Source organism: Chiloscyllium plagiosum, chromosome 26 (genome assembly GCF_004010195.1).
Source record: "Chiloscyllium plagiosum isolate BGI_BamShark_2017 chromosome 26, ASM401019v2, whole genome shotgun sequence".
Lineage (NCBI taxonomy): Eukaryota > Metazoa > Chordata > Chondrichthyes > Orectolobiformes > Hemiscylliidae > Chiloscyllium > Chiloscyllium plagiosum.
This window is the reverse complement of record NC_057735.1, coordinates 14170142-14189803: the sequence shown is the minus strand read 5'-3', so window position 1 is coordinate 14189803 and position 19662 is coordinate 14170142. Positions and strand designations below refer to the sequence as shown.

At 43.1% G+C, this 19662-nt stretch overlaps 2 protein-coding genes across 2 annotated transcripts in view; both read right to left on the bottom strand.

The window, feature by feature from the left end:
* The window catches only part of mdm4 (MDM4 regulator of p53), a 58326-nt gene extending 48328 nt beyond the window's left edge, over positions 1-9998 (bottom strand). The window contains exon 1 of the mRNA XM_043716557.1: positions 9824-9998. The gene's annotated coding sequence lies outside the window, so the exon portion shown is untranslated. The remainder of the gene's footprint in view (positions 1-9823) is intronic.
* Positions 9999-14441: 4443 nt separating this feature from the next.
* The window catches only part of taf8 (TAF8 RNA polymerase II, TATA box binding protein (TBP)-associated factor), a 22574-nt gene continuing 17353 nt past the window's right edge, over positions 14442-19662 (bottom strand). Inside the window, exon 9 of the mRNA XM_043716556.1 lies at positions 14442-15273. Within this exon, the coding sequence (XP_043572491.1) occupies positions 15133-15273 (141 nt within the window). The 3' untranslated portion in view covers positions 14442-15132. The remainder of the gene's footprint in view (positions 15274-19662) is intronic.

The window sequence follows — 19662 nt, the reverse complement described above, 5'->3', positions numbered from 1 at the left end:
CTGACCTCTCCGCCCCCACCCCTGTCTGACCTATCACCTTCACCTTGACCTCTTTCCACCTATCGCACTTCCAACGCCCCTCCCCCAAGTCCCTCCTCCCTACCTTTTATCTTAGCCTGCTGGACACACTTTCCTCATTCCTGAAGGGCTTATGCCCGAAACGTCGATTCTCATGTTCCCTGCATGCTGCCTGACCTGCTGCGCTGTTCCAGCAACACATTTTCAGCACTGTCTCCAAATGAATGACCTACCCGCCTTCTCTCTCTTCCCCCCATACTTTCCCTGCAGTTCTATACAAGGGTGTATCCTAAACCTCCCTTCCCAGATAATCTCTCAAACAATGTCCTGTAAAGTACAAAAGTGGAATGCGTTTCTGGATATCACAATGGTTGGTTGTATAGTAAGTAACATAAATGTGAGTACAACATTACAAAGTGACATTGATAGATAATTTGATTTTGGCAAAACTTTGACAGAAACAACTTACTGGGTGTTAGTACAACATCATCAGCTTAATCTATAATTTGGTGGTAAATTATTATTTGACAGTGAAAGGTCAAATTGAATTAGGGACATATGTACTTGGCCCACTGAAATGGAAATGGGTACACAAAATAATCAAAATGGATATGAATAGGAAGGGTTTAGAGGAATATGGGCCAAGTGCTGGCAAATGGGACTAGATTAGGTTGGGATATCTGGTCAGCGTGGATGGATTGGACCGAAGGGTCTGTTTCCATGCCATACATCTCTCCGAGGTGTTGCATTTTGATAAGACAATGCAGTGCAGAACTTATACACTTGGTCAGGCCTTGAGAGTGTCGTTGAACAGAAAGGAATGCAGGTATGTAGCTCCTTGCAAGCAGTGTAACAGGTGAAGGAGGCGTTTAGCATGCTTGCCTTCATCAGAGCATGGAGTACAGGAGCTGGAATGTCACATTACGGCTACACAAGACATTGGTATGGCCACATTTGGAGTGTTGCGTACAATTCTGGTCACTATTCTACTGGAAGGATGTTTTTAAACTGGAAAGGGTGCAAAGAATATTTACAAGGATGTTGCTGAAACTAGAAGGTTTGAGTTATAATGAGAGACTGGATAAGCTGGGACTTAGAGGTGACCTTGTAGAGGTTTAGAAAATCATGAGTGGCATAGATAAGGTGAATAGCCAAGATCTTTTCTCCCACGTAGGGGGATACAAACTAGAGGGCATAGGTTTAATATGAGGGGGGAAAGATTTAAAATGGACCCGAGGGGCATCTTTTACGCACAGTTGATGGTGCGTACATGGAACAAGTTGCCAGAGGCAGGTATAGATGCAACATTGAGAAGACATTTAGACAGGTACATGGACAGGAAAGGTTCAGAGGGAAATGGGCCAAACCTAGACAAAAGTGACCAGTTCAGTTAAGGAACTTGGTCAACATGGAGGAGCTGGCCAAAGGGTCTGTTTTCATGACGTATGACTCTATGACCTATGAAATGATGCTGTTTATAATTAGAGACCTAGAATATAATGGGGAGGAAACTGTGCTGCAACTATATCAGCTCCTGTGGACAGACTATCTTAAGCATTAAGTCATGTTCTGGGCACAGGACCACAGAAAGGATAATTTGACCTTGGAAGGCATGAATCCAAATTTACCAGGGTGTTTACCTTGGCTCCAACATTGGCTCCAACTTCCATCGGCCTCCGAAACCAGTCCGGCGCCATTACACACGCGCACAGGACCACAGAAAGGATAATTTGACCTTGGAAGGCATGAATCCAAATTTACCAGGGTGTTTACCTTGGCTCCAACATTTACACCATGTGGAGCAATTATAAGAATCAGTGAAATATAGAATGTCAGAAAGTAATTTGATCATTTTGGAAGGAAATGAAATGGTTGACAGAGTTAAACTCCATAGGGCAAAATGTGAGTACTGCAGATGCTAGAGATTAGAGTCAAGAGTGTGGTGCTGGAAAAGCACAGGTCAGGCAGCATCCGAGCAGAAGAATTGACATTTCGGGCAAAAGCCCTTCATCAGGAATTCTTTGAAGGGCTTTTGTCCAAAACATCAATTTTCCTGTACCTCGGTTGCTGCCGGACCTGCTGCGCTTTTCCAGCACCACACTCTTGACTTTAAACTCCACTGGTGCAGTGGCGTAAGCCAAGGGATAAAAGCTGGAATTAAGTTACAAAGTACTTCTTGCAATGGTTGTCAGGTATAGGGCTCTCCCAATAAAAACCAGTGGTTAGATACCTACTCAATGAATAATTTTGAGACTGACAGAATTATTGAGGGGTGGCAAGCAATGGCAAATGGATGACTTAAGATGCAAACATGATTGATAACAAATTTGAATGCTTGAATAGTCTATGTCCTTTCTTTGTACACATTTCTAAAAGAAAATCATTAATTTCCGTGTAAATGTCATTACTTATATTGAAAAGCATTTCTAACCAAATGTGTGTATAGATCTGTCTTTCTTTGTGACAATAAACTTACATTGGCATTTTCACGTGAGCCTGGGGTGAGAATTTGTATTGAGAAGTTTGTGTGAGATACTGCATGTCAATTGGGGGAAACTGCAAGAGGAGTGAGGGAATATAATAGGACAGTAGAGGAAATTTTGGAGCATCAGTGAAGAGTTTGGGGTTGTTCAGATATTATGGAATCTGGCAGCTACAAGGAAGGAAGGAGGTGCCGAGGTGAATGCGATGTTACATATTGTTGATTTCTTTTGCACTGTTACATACTGTTAAATATTGAACAAAATACTAATACAAAAGCAAAGAACAGCAGATGCTGGAAAGCTGAAATCTTTTTAAAAAAGGTTACAAATTCAAATCAGGCAGCATCTGTGGAGAGAATCAGATTCTTGACCATAAGGCATAGGGAAAGGAGGTAAAAACAATGACTGCAGATGCTGGAAACCAGATTCTGGATCAGTGGTGCTGGAAGAGCACAGCAATTCAGGCAACATCCGACGAGCAGCAAAATCGACGTTTCGCGCAAAAGCCCTTCATCAGGAATCATAGGAAAAGGAGGAGAGTTCAGCCCCTTGAGCTGTTCCATTCAATAGGATTAAAGCCTGAGCTGACATTCCTCACACGCATTTTTCTGTATTTGCTCCATAACCCAAGGAGTTCCAAAGACACTCAATCTAAGAAATCCATCCTCAGCTGAGTCTTAAATTGACACTCCTTTACCGAGATGGCGTTCCCCTTGTCCTAGACTCTACCATGAGAGGAAACATTCTCTCAGCATTAATCCACCAATGCCTTCATGTTTCAATAAGATCACTTCCAATTTTTGTAAACACGAATGGGTAAAGACCCATGTTGTCTAACCTTTGCACATTAAACAAAGAGGACCGAAACTGCTCACAGTAGTCCAGATGTCATCTCACCAGCATCTTGTACAGTTGCAGGAAGACTCACCTCTTGTATACCCCAGCCCCTTCGAAATAAGGGCTAGCACTCCATTAGCCGCCTAAGCACCTGCTGCACCTGTGTGCTAGCTTTGTGTTTTGTGTGCAAGTATTCCCGAGTCCCTTTGTGTTGCAGCTTTATGCAGTTTTTCTCCATTTTAATAATAGCTCTCCACTTAAAAATAAACAATTTTCAGTTTCCCACATTATATTCCATTTGCCAAGTTTTTGCCCATCTATTCCTGAAGAAGGACCTGTGCCCGAAACGTCGAATCTCCTGTTCCCTGGATGCTGCCTGACCTGCTGTGCTGTTCCAGCAATAAAGTTTCAACGCCCATCTATTTCACCCAACAATATCTCTCTACAAACTGCTTGTATCCATCTCACAACCTGCCTTTCCACCTATTTTTGTATCATCTGCAAATGTGGTTACAGTACATTCACTTCCTTCCTCCAAGTCATTGATACATGCATTTCAAACAGCTGTGGTCCCAACACTGACCCCTATGGAACCCCATTGTTCAGGGTAGCTAATGTGAAAAAGTACCTTTTATCCTTATACTTCGCTGTTGTCTGCCCATTAGCCTATTCCCTGTTAATGCAAATATACTACCTCCAACACCATGTGCTCCTATAGGATGATGATGATGATTAAGTTTAATGAAATATCATAGACTTGAGATATTAACCATTGCTTTCCATTATTGCAGCCTGGACCTGACTTTTTTCTAGCATCTTGTTATTTATTGAATGAAACCTGACACTGTTACACGGTCCACACATACTTCAGTCACCAGTGCATTAATATTTTAAAGGCATGCTTAACATATCAGAAATGCAGAGTGAATGCACAGCTAACAAAATAATGGTATGCTACCATCAACTAGTGCAGGGCTGACCAACTGGTCATTATAATCAAATGTTTGTCTGTGTGCTTTGACAGGCAGATTTCTTTAAGAAAATAATGTACAAGAACAGTGGCCTGGATGGTTAAGATACAAAAACACTCTTACAATAAGGCAACACACTTGAAAATATAAGAAATGTGCTCTCAGAAAATGTCGAGAAAGAAAGAACTACAGGACGTACAGGATCATGTGGTGTTTATATGAAGAGCTGTGGCAGGTGTATTTACTTTCTTAAACTTTAGCCATGACTTAGGAAACAGTGGGTGCAAATCTGCTTTGTTCATATCTACTTCTGTGAACAGCTGCGAACATGCAAAATCTACAGTTATCTACCTCAAATTACATTCAACGGTCATTATCTGAAGTACAAGAAAATTTCTTAAAAATCATTAAGCAGTGAACTTCCAGACAATTTTACATATAATTGATCGAGAGGATCGATCGGCAAATGTTTTCATAAGACACTATATACTTGTGTGAAGGAGAATCAAGGGTTATGGGGAAACGACAACAAAGTGAACAATATAAGAGTTAATCAGCCACGATCTTTATGAATGGCAAATCACGCTTGAGGGGTTGAATGGCCTACTCCTGTTTCTATTTCTTATGGTCTTAAGCTGCTGTTACTTTGGGAGGCGTTGTACAGATGTTTCCTCTTGTGGGACAGTCATGAACAAAAGTCGTGGATATAGAATGAGAGGAGATAGGTTCAAAACGGAGATGAGGAGAAATTACTTCTCTCAGAGTTGTGATTCTGTGGTACTATCTGCCCGAAGTTCCGTGGAGGCAGAATCAAACAAACAGATTCAAGAAAGAAACAGATAAGTTTCTGATGAAAAGTGGGATAAAGGGCAATGGGAATTAAGCAGGCAAGAGAGAGGTGAGACAAGGATAAGACCCTGACGAAAGGCTTACTCCCGAAACTTCGATTCTCCTGCTCCTCAGATGCTGCCCGACCGGCTGTGCTTTTTCAGCACCCCACTCTCGACTCCATGAGGATACAATCAACCAGGCTCATGTTAAATGGCAGAGGGGACACAAAGGGCTGAATTGCCCATTTCTGCACCTAATGCCTCCATTCCTGAGAAAACTCTGAGCATCACTAGAATGCTGCATGTCATTTAATTTGTCCCTCCTGTTCCTCAGACATCCAGTTTCACAAAAATTTCATGGAAACTTCAGGAACAGTACAGCTTTCCTAGCCACACAGCTCTAAAATCTGAACACGCCTTTCTTTGCATTTTCTCTTTGCCACCTTCACCTAAAATGCAGCACATTAGTGGAACGTTCAGTTGGACTGCAACACCTGCAACAGCAACTCATTTTCCACTTGGGGACCCTGATGCCTTCAGGACACAAAAAAATAGAGTTTGATCATTTTAGGGCCTGAGTATCTTCTCCCAATTCCTTCTCCCAACCTCTACACACCAGACCTTGCCATCACAAGTATCAACTATCAACAGTCCACATTAATAGTTACTGATTCTTTTACACTGACCTTTGAATGCCCAACTGTTTTCCCTGTCTCTGGGCTCCATCTCCAGCTATTAATTGCTCAAGTTAACAAGACTCCTGACTTTTATCCTTCTTTTCATCTGTTCAGTTCAGATAAAGAATTTACTTTTCTGTTTCAAATAATGGCATTACTTTGAAAACGGGAAACTGCATATTCTCTGACAGAAACTGAGTGTTCTAGTTCTTTCAATAATTTCTCATTGTTTTAGATTTTTAGAACATGTAGTAACTTGCTTCATAAAATTGTACTTTACTGTGTTGTCATCATTACTGGAATTTTCACATGGCAAGTTCTCAAATAGGCTGTATCAATAATTGAAACTTAAGTACTAATATGTCAGTAAATTAATATAATTCATATTCACAAAGGTCATTTTAGAGTAATTAGCATTGACTATATCCATACTTGTCAATTCTTCCTCATCAAGATGCTGGTGCTAAGAACCAGTGCCATCTGCTTTTCAGTAACTCACCCTAACTTTATTAATCATGATTCGGAGATGCCGGTGTTGGATTGGGGTGTACAAAGTTAAAAATCACACAACACCAAGTTATAGTCCAACAGGTTTAATTGGAAGCACACTAGCTTTCGGAGCGACGTTCCTTCATCAGGTGATTGTGTGCTGATCACCTGATGAAGGAGCGTCGCTCCGAAAGCTAGTGTGCTTCCAATTAAACCTGTTGGACTATAACCTGGTGTTGTGTGATTTTTAACTTTATTAATCATGCACAAACTATTTGATTTTGAAGCATCATAATTACATCCCAATTTAGGAACAAATTACTGCAGATGCTGAAATCTCTACTGAAAATAAAGCATGCTGCAGATCACAGCAGGTCTGGCAGTATCAAGAGAGAAATGTGTAAGTGTTGGGGCGGGGGGGGTGGAGTGGAATGCTAAGGGAGAAAGGATGTTGATAGTTCAGATTAAGTGATCAGAATGTGAGAATAGCAAAACAATGGTGTGTCTAACTGCCATACTGTTAGGAACAGACAATCTCTCTGGGGTGGGGGAGGGGAGAGGAGAGAAAACTTGGTGACAAGGAATCTAACAAGAAAAACTAAAAGAAAGAGAAGGAATGGGAGTGGGTTCACAAGTTGATGGTGTTGAACTCAATATTAAGTCCAAAAGGCTGTAAAGTGCCTGGGGATAAGATGCAATGTGATTCATCTCAAACTGGAGGAACAACATTGCATCTTCAGAGTACGCAATTACCAGTGACCAGTCAAGGGCAGATTTCCCTCCACCACACAACCCTGGAAGACTCAGGCCATTCTTACCATACCACTCAGGACAACCTATTTTGGCACATACTTTACAAACACTGTAGCTCGTTGCATTTAAAATATTTTTGTAACAAGACTTTCTTCTGATATCAAGTCTCAATCCTCACACTTCTATACCTGTTACATTGAGCAGCCCTCCACATATATACTAGGAGAACATGAGGACTGCAGATGTTGGAGATCAGTCGAAATGCATGGCACTGGAAAGGTACAGCACGTTAAGCAGCATCCAAGGAGCAGGAGAGTCAATATTTCCGACATACGCCCTGCACTAAGAGTGTGTGTCATTGGGGGGGAGGAGAAGAGGGGGGTGTCGGGACAGGAGTAACGGTGCTGGGGGAAGGTGGCTGGGAACGCAATCGGTAGATGCAAGCATGGGGATAGGTTGGAGCAGATAGGTGGGAAGGAGGATTGACAGGTAGGATAGTTCTGAGGGAAGTGGGGGGGGATGAGGTGGTGGTGTGTGTCGAGCAGGGAGGAGAGAAGGAAACTGGTGAAATCGACATTGATGCTGTGGGGTTGGAGGATCCCAAGGCGAAAGATGAGGCGTTCCACCTCCAGGTGTCAGATGGCTCTGATTTGGCAGAGGCAGCCCAGGACTTGCACATCCTTGGAGGAGTAGGAGGGGGAGATGAAGTGGATAGGCCACAGGATGGCAGGGTTGCTTTGTGCATATGTCCCAGAGATGTTCCCTGAAACATTCCACAAGTTGGCATCAACAATTCCACTAACCTGTGGCCAACCACATCAACACCACCCCACCCACCCATACCAAGGACATGTAAGTCCGCCAAATCCAAGCCACCCGACAACTGGTAGAACACCTCCTCTTCCACCTTGGGAACCTCCAATCATACAGCATCAACATGCATTTCACCAGTTTTCATCTCCCTTCCGCCCACGTCACCCCAGATCCAACTGACACCATCCTTTTGAACGGCCCTACTAGTCCATCTTCCTTCCCACCTATCCACTCCACCCTCCCCTCCGACCTATCACCATCACCTGGCACCATTTTATAGATGCGCCATCGAGAACATTCCATCTGGATGTATCACTACCTGGCACGGCAACTGTACCATTCAAAATCGGAGATGGTTAGAGTGGTGAACTCGGCCTGGACAATCACAAAGGCCAACCTCCCATCTATAGAATCCAGCTACCTGGCCTGCTGTCAAGGAAAGGCTGCCAGCATTCTTAAAGATCCATCCCACCCTGGCAATGTTTTTCTACAACCTCTACCGTCAGACAGAGGGTATAGAAGCCTGAACACTCGCACCAGCCAGTTTCCTAACAGCTTTTACCTACCGAATAGACTCTCAAACTTTTAACATTCGCCTGTACCTGTGTTTTTGTCACTGTCTACCTATTATTTACTATCTATGCTACTTAGTTATGTGATGTCTATATTGCTCGCAAAGCAAAGCTTGTCACTGTGCCTCAGTACACGTGACAATAAATTCAATACCTATTGCCTTCCCAGCTAGCCGAAACGCACCCCCCAGGCCAAGCCACTTACTTATTTCTCGCCCCCCCTCCCCTTCCCCACATCCCTAACGAAGGGCTTATGCCCGAAACGTCAACTCTCCTGTTCCTTGACCTACTATACTTTTCCAGCGCCACACTTCTCGATCCAGTTAAGCACGTGTGTGCTCTCTCTTAGGGGGGCCAGTTTTACCGACGTGAAATCTACTGCAATACATAACCAGAAGCAAGAGGAATCGCAAGTCTAAAATGAGAAAAATACATCACCTCCCAATTCCCCATTACCAGTCACTTCCTAATTAGGCAAGATACTAGAGTACTGCCTGACAGGGCTCACAGAGCCAGGGTCCCGAGTTCAATTCCAATCTCGGGCTGTGCGCAGGGTGCACACTTTTCCCCAGTCTTCATGGGGTTCCTCCCACATTTAAAAGATAATGCCGGTTAGGTGGAGGAGGAGGAGGACGGGGGGAAGGTTGCTCTTCGGAGGGTTGGTGTGAACTCGAATGGCCTGCTTCTTAACCTGATGAAGGGCTTTTGCCCGAAACGTCGATTTGTCTGCTCCTTGGAACGTTGCCTGACCTGCTGTACTTTCCCAGCACCACACTAATTCAGACTCGGGTTTCCAGCATCTGCAGTCCTCGTTTTTACCCTGCTTCTTAAACCACCCCCCCAGTCCCCCATTGCATGGATAACTTGGGCTTTCTCTACCCAGTAGAAAGTGAGGACTGTAGGTGGTTGCTCTCTCAGTACAGGGGCGGTCTGCAGCCGTGAGCTTCATGCCAGACCCCCGCAGAGCAGCCCTATGCCCCCCCCCGCCGCCGAACACACACACGGCGGCGTTGTAAGTCTAATTCCCTCAGGCGCCCATCCACAGTCATTTCGAGATCAGTGGTGGGCGGCGAATGCGGGGCTGCCCTGCCGAAGGGGGCTGTCACTCAGAGCCTCCCGGTGGAGCTGGACTCAACACACGCAGAGTCCGCACCCGAGATCTTCGCGGAAATATAACGTGGCCAAGACCATCCCCATGACATTCTGTGCGGGAAGCCCATCCTCCCCCGCCCCCAGCCCCAGGGAGCGCCCCCCGCGGTGCTGTTCTCCCTTTCCCCTGAAGGGGAGACCGAGCCGAGGCCTACTCTCCGCCGAGGGCCTGGCTCGCTCAAGGACATGGGGGGGGAGACAACGAACGCGTCGCCGAAAACCCGTACTCACACTGAAGCACCCTCATCTCCGAGGAGACATCACCGACCGGCAGTTGTGTTTTTTTTGGGGAGGGGGGGAAACGATCAGCCGTTTTTCAACCTCGCCGACATGACCGCACCAACCGTCACTCTCCGCCCGGGGACTACTTCCTGTGACGCCGCTCGATTGACGCGCGCTGACAGCCAACCGTCGGCCCCGCCTGGCAGCACGTACACGCCCAGCCATTCAGCCGACCCTCCTGTCCCTGTCCCTGTCCCCTCTCCTGACAGTGGGAGCTCCACCCACCACTTGGAAAGTTTGCAAACTACCCCCGAAACTGTCTTTCTCAAAACCAAAAAGCACATATTTGAGGGTGCTCCTCCCCCCCCCACTCCCACTTCCTGCTAATACTTCCTTGGGCTGAAGCAGTGGAACCTTGTCAGCCTGCAATTTGTCTGCTACACTGATTAAACACAGATTGCCCTCTACGTGTTAGAATGCATAGAAAGCTCTGAGAGTTTGTGCTACGTGTACACAAGTGCTCCCAAGGAATTAAAAAGGATCTCCTTTCACTACGTGGCAACCTCATTCTGGCATCAAATGCACACCACTTCCATCTGTCTTAACTATTTCCTTAATGACAGAGCAGCAATTATCTGTTGTAACGTTTTTAGTCCCAAAAATATAATAGTGACAATGCAAGTCGAGGTAACGGAAATAACTGCCAAAACAAAATATAGCAGCATATCCAAAAGTTCAGTGCTCTTGTTACCCCTGAAATCCAGTTGTTGCCACTTGTATTGTTCAAACTACAGTCCTGGTGATCCACGCGCGGCTGAAGATATAGAGATCAGAAAAACTGAAAAACAAAGGTCTATGTATAGGAGGTTTATCCCATCTCCCTTAAAGCATCTCAAGTTTTTAATTTCTTCAAATGGCTGATTGGCTCTTGCAGTTGTGTCTTTGCACGCTGACTAGCAACCAAGTCATATTTTGAATTATAGATAGGAGTTTCACAATTCTATCACTCAGAACATCCTAAAACAATTCATTACATTTCTTTAAGTACAACAACCATTTAAAAAAAAACAAAGGAAAACATGTGCATGTTCCAGCGTTGGGATGAAAGACCATGAAAACAATAGATTCCTGAGTCACAAAGATGTACAGCACAGAACCAAACCCTTCAGTCCAACTCGTTCATGCTGACCAGATATCCCAACACAATTTAATTTCGATTTACCAGCACTGTACCCAACCAGATGCCTTTTAAATGTTGCAATTGTACTAGCCTCCACCACTTTCTCTGGCAATCCATTCCACACATGCACCACCCTCTGCATGAAAAAGTTAACTCTTTTATACCTTTCCCCTCTCACCCCAAACCTATGCCCTCTAGTTCTGGACTCCCAACATAGCAGGGAAAAGACTGTCGATTTACCCTATCTATGCCCCTCATGATTTCATAAACAGTCACCCTCAGCTTGCAATGCTCCAGGGAAAACAGCCAGAGTCTATTCAACCTCTCCCTATAGCTCAAATCCTCCAACCCTAGCAACATTCCTGTAAATCTTTTCTGAACCCTTTCAAGTTTTGCAACATCCTTCCGATAGAAAGACCAGAATTACACGCAATATTCCAAACGTGGCCTAACCAATATCCTGTACAGCCACCACATGACCACCCAACCCCTGTACTCAATACTCTGACCGACAAAGGAAAGCATATCAAATGCCTTCTTCACTATCCTATCTACCTGCAACTCCACTTTCTAGGAGCTATGAACCTGCACTCCAAGGTCTCTTTGTTCCGCAATATTCCCAAGGACCTTACTATTAAGTGTATAAGTCCTGCTAAGATTTGCTTTCCCAAAATGCAGCACCTCGCATTTATCTAAATTAAACTCCATCTGCCACTCCTCAGCCCACTTGCCCATCTGATCAAAATCCCATTATAATCTGAAGTAACCTTCTTCGCTACCCATGACATCTCCAATTTTGGTGTCATCTACAAACTTACTAACTATATTTCTTATGTTCACATCCAAATCATTTATATAAATGATGAAAAGTAGTGGACCCAGCACCGATCCTTGTGGAAATCCACTGGTCACAGGCCTCCAGCCTGAAAAACAACCCTCCACCACCATCCTCTGTCTTCTACCTTTGAGCCAGTTCTGTATCCAAATGGCTAGCTCGCACTGTATTCCATGAGATCTAACCTTGCTAACCAGTCTCCCGTGGAGACCCTTGTTGAACAACCTTATTGAAGTCCATATAGATCACGTTCACCGCTCTGCACTCATCAATCCTCTTTGTTACTTCTTCAAAAAACTCAATCAACTTTGCGAGACATGATTTTCCACACACAAAGCCATGTTGACTATCCTTAATCAGTCCTTGCCTTTCCAAATAAGTGTACACCCTGCCCCTCAGGACTCCCTCCAGGAAGCCCACCACCGACGTCAGGCTCACTGGTCTATAGTTCCCTGGCTTGTCCTTACCACTTCTTTTCAATAGAGGGACCATGTTTGCCAACCGAGTCTTGCAGCACCTCACCTGTGACTATCAATGATACAAATATCTCAGCAAGAGGCCCAATCATTTCCCTTGCTTCTCACAGAGTTCTAGGGTACACCTGATCAGGTCCTGGGGATTTATCCACTTTTATGCATTGAGACATCCAGCACTTCCTCCTGTGTAATATGGACATTTTTCAAGATGTCACCATCTATTTCCATACATTCTATATCTTCCATTTCCTTTACCACAGTAGACACCGATGCAAAACACTCGCTTAGTATCTTCCCCCATCTCCTGCAACCCTACACAAAGGCCACATTGCTGATCTTTGAGTGGCCCTATTCTCTCCCTAGTTACCCTTTTGTCCTTAATGTATTTGTAAAACACTTTGGATTCTCCCTAACTCTATTTGCCAAAATTATCTCGTCCTTTTTGCTCTCCTTATTTCCCTCTTAAGTAAACTCCTACTGCCTTTATACTCCAAGGATTCACTCGTTCTATTCTGTCCATACCTGACATACACTTCCGTCTTTTTCTGAAGCAAACCCGCAATTTCTTTAGTCATCCAGTATTCCCTTTATCTATCAGCCTTTCCTTTCACTCTAACAGGAGTATGCTTTCTCTTGATTCTCATTATCTCATTTCTGAAAGTTTCTCATTTTCCAGCCATCCCCTTACCAGCAAACATCTGCCCCAAGTCAAAATTGGGGCAGATGTTTGCTGGTAATACTGTCAAAATTAGCCTTCCTCCAATTTAGAACTTCAACTTTCAACTGGTCTATCCTTTTCATCGCTATTTTAAAACTAATAGAATTATGGTCACTGGCCCCAAAGTGCTCCCCCCCACTGATACCTCAGTTGCCTGCCCTACCTCATTCCCCAAGAGAAGGTCAAGTTTTGCAACTTCTCTAGTAGGTACATCTACATACTGAATCAAAAGGTTTTGTACATGCTTAACAAATTCCTCTCCATCTAAATACTTAACACTATGTCAATATTGATCATGATATAAGAACTTGTCATTCTTCAAACTGTGCCCTTCCATGTCCAGATAACAGGTCAGTGAAATATTTCATTAAGACAATGCCAGTAATGCACCATTCTAAAATTACTGTCACCAATAGTTCAGAGAATGGCATCCAACTCCTAATCTCAGAACTGAATGTTCACATTTTAATTCAAAAGGTATAAACAACACCACCTGAACCAAGTTGATGCAGCTGAGGGACAGACTGTGAACAGGTTGTAGGTGACAATCTTGAAATAGCTATTTCTACCTTTGAGACTAGTTCTGAAAGGTTACCTATAACTTCTACTTTAAATGGAACTTTGATTCTTCAGAATTGAGAAATAACATCTGGTGATCTTAATATATTAAGGAAGTAGTAGATCAAGAAATAACTAAATTGTAGAGTAGGTTCAAGCTGTAAGATGCCAATTCAGAACTAATATCAGGGAATTTTTTTTTATAAACAGTAGTGATCAATATATGGAATAGATTTCCTGATGAGAAACAGAAGCAAAATTCTGCAAGTATTCTGTCAGTTATCCATTCCTTGAGGAATACTTCCACTGGTATTTGTATAAACCTGCATAGTAGAAATGACCACAGGCAAGCACCAAAGCCAACCCCAAATGAACTGCATCCTCAGAGAGGACAAAAAAAAGAGCAGTTAAAGGTTAGGTATCTCTGTGCTGTTTCATAATTTAAGGGCTCCCACAACATGTCTCAAGTTCTTGAAGAATAAAATCAAATCTTCATGACTGTTTGAATGATTTTGCTTTAAATAACTGCACTGCTCGAAAACTTAATTCAATTCTAAATGGCATTTCTTCAAATCTAACATTTTATTTTCTCCCAGCTTACCACTGTCTTTTGCTAATTTTTTAATGTCAGCACCTCTCTTGATCATCCCTCCCTCCACCAACTAAAGAACGTGTTACTCTAGCTCACAACTCAGCATACGATCCCTTGTGTCAGTTGCATGCGGTCAGCTGATTTACTTAGTTAAAGCCATGGTTCAATCTCTATTCCATTGGCTGCATTTGCCGCTGTGAGCAAATGCATTTTTGCATTGATGAAATTTATCAGTTAAGGTAAATAAGCATCAGCCTGTAGTCCAAAGCACTTTGTTAAATAGTTCAACAAGATTTATTTTTTTAAACCAGAAGAAATATTTATATACATTAAACTGTATAACTGCTGCACACAACATGTTTGTGGGACAGCTGTAATGCTTAAATATTCTGTAACCAGCTGCAATGGCAAATAGTGTGAAAAATATTGTAATGAAGAGGGCCAAGCGATACAATATGTGAGATGTGAAGTGTTATAAAAACCCTTTCTCTGGTTGAACCTGCAAATAATCTACAATGAACAGGAAAATCAACAATAAATAACTGCCACTGCAAACGGTCACGTTGAAGAAATAGTCATTTGTTATCACACTTGAATGTGTGCCTTCATCTATGTGATGTGACCAAAGATCTTAAGATGTTCATAAGCTGCACTGAAATGAAGTTCAAATAGTTTTTAAAACTAGCAACAGAAGTGTGTTTGCTCCACCAGAACAGAAATGCAACAGATTCTGGCTTCAGATACTGGTTATCCAGATGTGACAGTTACCAAATTGGCCTGGTTATGGTAAGATATCTTCCAGGATTAAAAACCATGACTCCATTAGATCTGAGATTCCTTTTTCATATTTTACAATGAAGACGACAGTTTTCAAATCAACATTTTTCTTCAGTTCAAATAGCTGTGTTATTACAATGCATAGCATTCACTCAAATCATTCCTGCATTGTTTCCAGAATATCATTTCTTCCTACGGATCTTGGGCTTTTTGACTGGTCTTAGATATGGATTGTCAATCATCGGCTCTTCATTATTCTTACTGTTAGATAATCCTGAGCTTTGTTGCAATATGGTATTTTCCTTTTCAGCAGACATTTCATCCTAGTTAAAAAAAGTGCTTTGTTATTAACATTTAACATGGCCAACATTGCAAAAAAATGACTCATTAGTTTGCATTTAGAATTCAGTCAGCATTGAGGAATATTTCCACTTTTCTGTCCTTTAATAGTAATAGTTTTGAACATACTTTAAATTAACAAAAGACAATAAAACTACCTGGGAAATAATACAATGCAATAGCCTTATTACAGAGTGGAGAACTATCACTCAAGGAGATAAGCAAACATCAAGCTTCAACTTGATATTTCATTATTATTCAAATTTGTCCATGATCAAATAATAACAATGGACTATTAACATACATTAAAAAAGTCAATATTTAAAATTTACTCATGAAAGATTATCCAAAGAGGCAATACTGCCTTCACCTGTGATAAAGAGACAGGTCAAAGGCAGAATGCTCGTCCAATAACAGTGGTTGCATTGAAGCCCAAACAACTTAACCAGAAAATGGTTAACAGAATGGGGCCTCATCAAATTTTGGGCTGGGATCTTTTGAAAGAAACAGCAAAATACTTTGCCATAAAAAACAGGACTAACTCTAACTGATCCTGGATCTGCTGCATTTGCCATTACTGATGCTTCAACTAGTCTCTGCCTCAACTAGTATTGTGATAGTGTCATTTGACTCTAATATCAATGATATCTGTCAATAATATTACTTTATAGAGTTAAGAGTGACACAGCACAGAAACAGACCCTTCAGTCCAACTTGCCCACATCAACAGATATCTTAAACCAATTTAGTCCCACGGAGTCTGCAATTGTCCCATATCCCTCTAAACCTTTCCCATTCATGTACCTATCCAGATGCCTTACAATTGTTATAATTGTCCCCACCTCCTCCAACTCTTCTCGCAGTTATTTCCATATATGCACCACCCTGTGTGGAAAAAGTTGCCCTTCAGGTCTCAAATATTTTCCCCCTCAACTTAAACATATGCCCTCTAGTTTTGGACTTCCTTATCTTGGGGGGAAAAAAAACTATGGTTATTCACACGATCCATGCCCCTCATGATTTTATAAGCCTCCAGAAGGTCACCTCTCAGCCTCTGATGCTCCAGGAAAAAATGCTCCAGCCTATTCAGCATATCTTGGGCAGCACAGTGGTTAGCACTGCTGCCTCACAGCGCCAGAGACCCGGGTTCAATTCCCACCTCAGGTGACTGACTGTGTGCAGGTTAGGTGAATTGGCCATGGTAAATTGCCCGTAGTGTTAGGAGAAAGGGTAAATGTAGGGGAATGGGTCTGGGTGGATTGCGCTTCGGCGGGTCGGTGTGGACTTGTTGGGCCAAAGGGCCTGTTTCCACACTCAGTGATCTAATCTAATCTATCCCTTGAGCTTCAACCCTCCAATCTCAGCAACATCCTTGTTAAAGTTAAAAATTCAGAAAAGATTTACAACATCTTTCTGATATTAGGGAGGCCAGAATCATACACAGTATTCTAAAAGTAGCCACACCAATGTCCTGTAATGATGTGCCAACTCCTATACTCAATGCACTGACCAATGAAGGCAAGCATTCCAAACATCTTCAAAACTGTCTACCTGAGACTCCACTTTCAAGCAACTATGGACCTGAACCCCTGGGTTTCTTTGTTCAGTAACACTCCCCAGGGCCCTACCATTAACTGTATAAGTCCTGCGCTGGTTTGACTTTCCAAAATGGAATACCTCATTTATCTAAATTAATTCCATTGACCAATCCTCAGTCTATTGACCCATCTGATCAAGGTCCCACTGCACTCGGACATAACCTCCTTCGCTGCCCGCTACACCACCAATTTGGGTATCATCTGCAAGCTTACTAACCATATCTCCTAGATTCACATCCAAATAATTTACGTAAATGACAAAAAACAGTGGGCTCAGCACCGATCCTTGTTGCCACCGCTGATCACCACTGACCTCAGGCTCAACGATCCATAGTTTCCTGAGTTTTCCCTACCACCTTTCTTAAATATAGCACATTAGCCACCATCCAGCCTCCCATCACCTCATCTGCAGCTGTTGATTACAGGTATACAAATACCTCAGCAACAGGCCCAACAATCACTTCCCCGTTTTGCCACAAAGTTCTGGGATACACCTGAGCAGATCCTAGCGATTTATTTTATGCATTTTAAAACCTCCAGCATCTCTTCTGTTAGGTGGACACTTTTCAAGACATCAGTACTTATTTTCCTAACTTCCCTAACTTCCATGTACTTCTCCACAGTATATAGTGATGTAAAGTATTCAGGTTTAATATTTTTACATGAGAAGACCACAAGAAATATGAACAAGGACTCTATCCCCAAAGGACTCTGTGGCAAGGAGTTTCAAAGACTGTCAACTCTTAGAAAAAAATCCTCCTCATTGTAGTATTAAATTGGCACCCCTTTATTCTATGACTATGCCCTTTGGTGCAAGACCCTCCCATGAGGGCAAGGAACTTCTCAGCAGTTACACTGTCAAGCCCCTTAAGAGTCCTGTGTTTCAATGAGAATATACTCACTAGAGTTCAGAAGAATGAGAGGTAGAGTCCCAACCTGCTTAGCTTTTGCTCCTAAGACCATCCCTCCCATACCAGGGATCATCCTAGTGAACGGTCTCTGAACTGCATTGAATGAAATGGTATCTTTCCTTAAATAAGGGTGACAAATGGCACTCAGTAATCCACATGTGGTCTCATCAGCATCTTGTCCAGCTATAGTAAGACTTCCCTACTCTAATTCTCAAACTACCTTTAAATAAGATTAGAATGGTGCTGGAAAAGCACAGCAGGTCAGGCAGCATCCGAGGAGCAGGAAAATCCGACATTTCGGGCAAAAGCCCTTCCATAGCCTTTCCTGCTCCTCAGATGCTGCCTGACCTGTTGTGCTTTTCAAGCACTACCCTAATTAGATTAGATTAGATTCCCTATAGCATGGAAACAGGCCCTTCAGCCCAACAAGTCCACACCAACCCTCCGAAGAATAACCCACACAGACCCATTCACCTACCCTATATTTACCCTGACCAATGCACCCAAGACTATGGGCAATTTAGCATAACCTGCACATCTTTGGATTATGGGAGGAAACCCCCGCAGACCCAGGGAGAATGTGCAAACTCCACACAGACAGTCGCCCGAGGCAGGAATCAAACCCAGGTCCCTGGTGATGTGAGGCAACAGTGCCTCGTCTCCAGTATCGACAGTACCCAATTCCTCTCTTTAAATAAGGTCAACATTAGATTAGCCTTCATGATTAGCTGTTAGATTTCTGTGTTTTATGCACAAATACCCCCAAGTCCCTTTGTATTGCAGCTTTCCTCAGTTTTTCACCATTTAAAAGATATTGTTCATTTGCTCTTCCTTCCAAAATGAACTTTGCATTTTTCCACATTATATTTGATTTGCCATTTTCTAAATTTGATTAAGTTCATTGCCCAAGTGTTCTCTTCACAATTTTGGTATACACCGATGTGGGTTTAAAATCACAATTTATCGGAAAGATGTTGTGAAACTTGAAAGGGTTCAGAGAAGATTTACAAGGATGTTGCCAGGGCTGGAGGATTTGAGATATAGGGAGAGGTTGAATAGGCTGGGCTGTTTTCCCTCAAGCGTCGGAGGCTGAGGGGTGACCTTATAGAGGTTTATAAAATCATGAGGGTCATGTATAGGGTAAATAGACAAAGTCTTTTCCCTGGGTCGGGTAGTCCAGAACTAGAGGGCATAGGTTAGGGTGAGAGGGGAAAGATATAAAAGAGACCTACGGGGAAACTTTTTCACTCAAAGGGTGATACATGTATGGAATGAGCTGCCAGAGGAACTGGTGGAGGCTAGTACAATTGCAACATTTAAGAGGCATTTGGATGGGTATATGAACAGGAAGAGCTTGGAGGGATATGGGCCAGGTGCTTGCAGGTGGGACTAGATTGGGTTGGGATATCTGGTCGGCATGGATAGGTTGGACCAAAGGGTCTGTTTCTATACCTTTTCTGAGTTTCTGTGACTCTATGATGTTGAAGTGTCAACCTTAATTTGTATAGTCAGGTTTCTGTAGAAAACATTGAACCACAAATCTTCTGATTTACAGAAGGGAGTGTTATCCACTGAGATAAGCACAGAAAGAGGCCACTCTGTGCTTCCCCTTTGAAAGAGACAGATGAGAAAGTGAGGACTGCAGATGCTGGAGATCAGAGTCGAAAAGTGTGGTGCTGGAAAAGCACAGCCAGTCAGGCACTTCTGAGGAGCAGGAGAGTTGGCGTTTCGCACATAAGTTCTTTATCAGGAATAAGGCTTGTGGCCCAAGGCCCCACTGTCCAAGGCCCCAAAGGATCCTTCCACATTCAACCGAGATTTACCTGTACTTCCACACACGTCATCTACTGTGTCCGATCCTTAC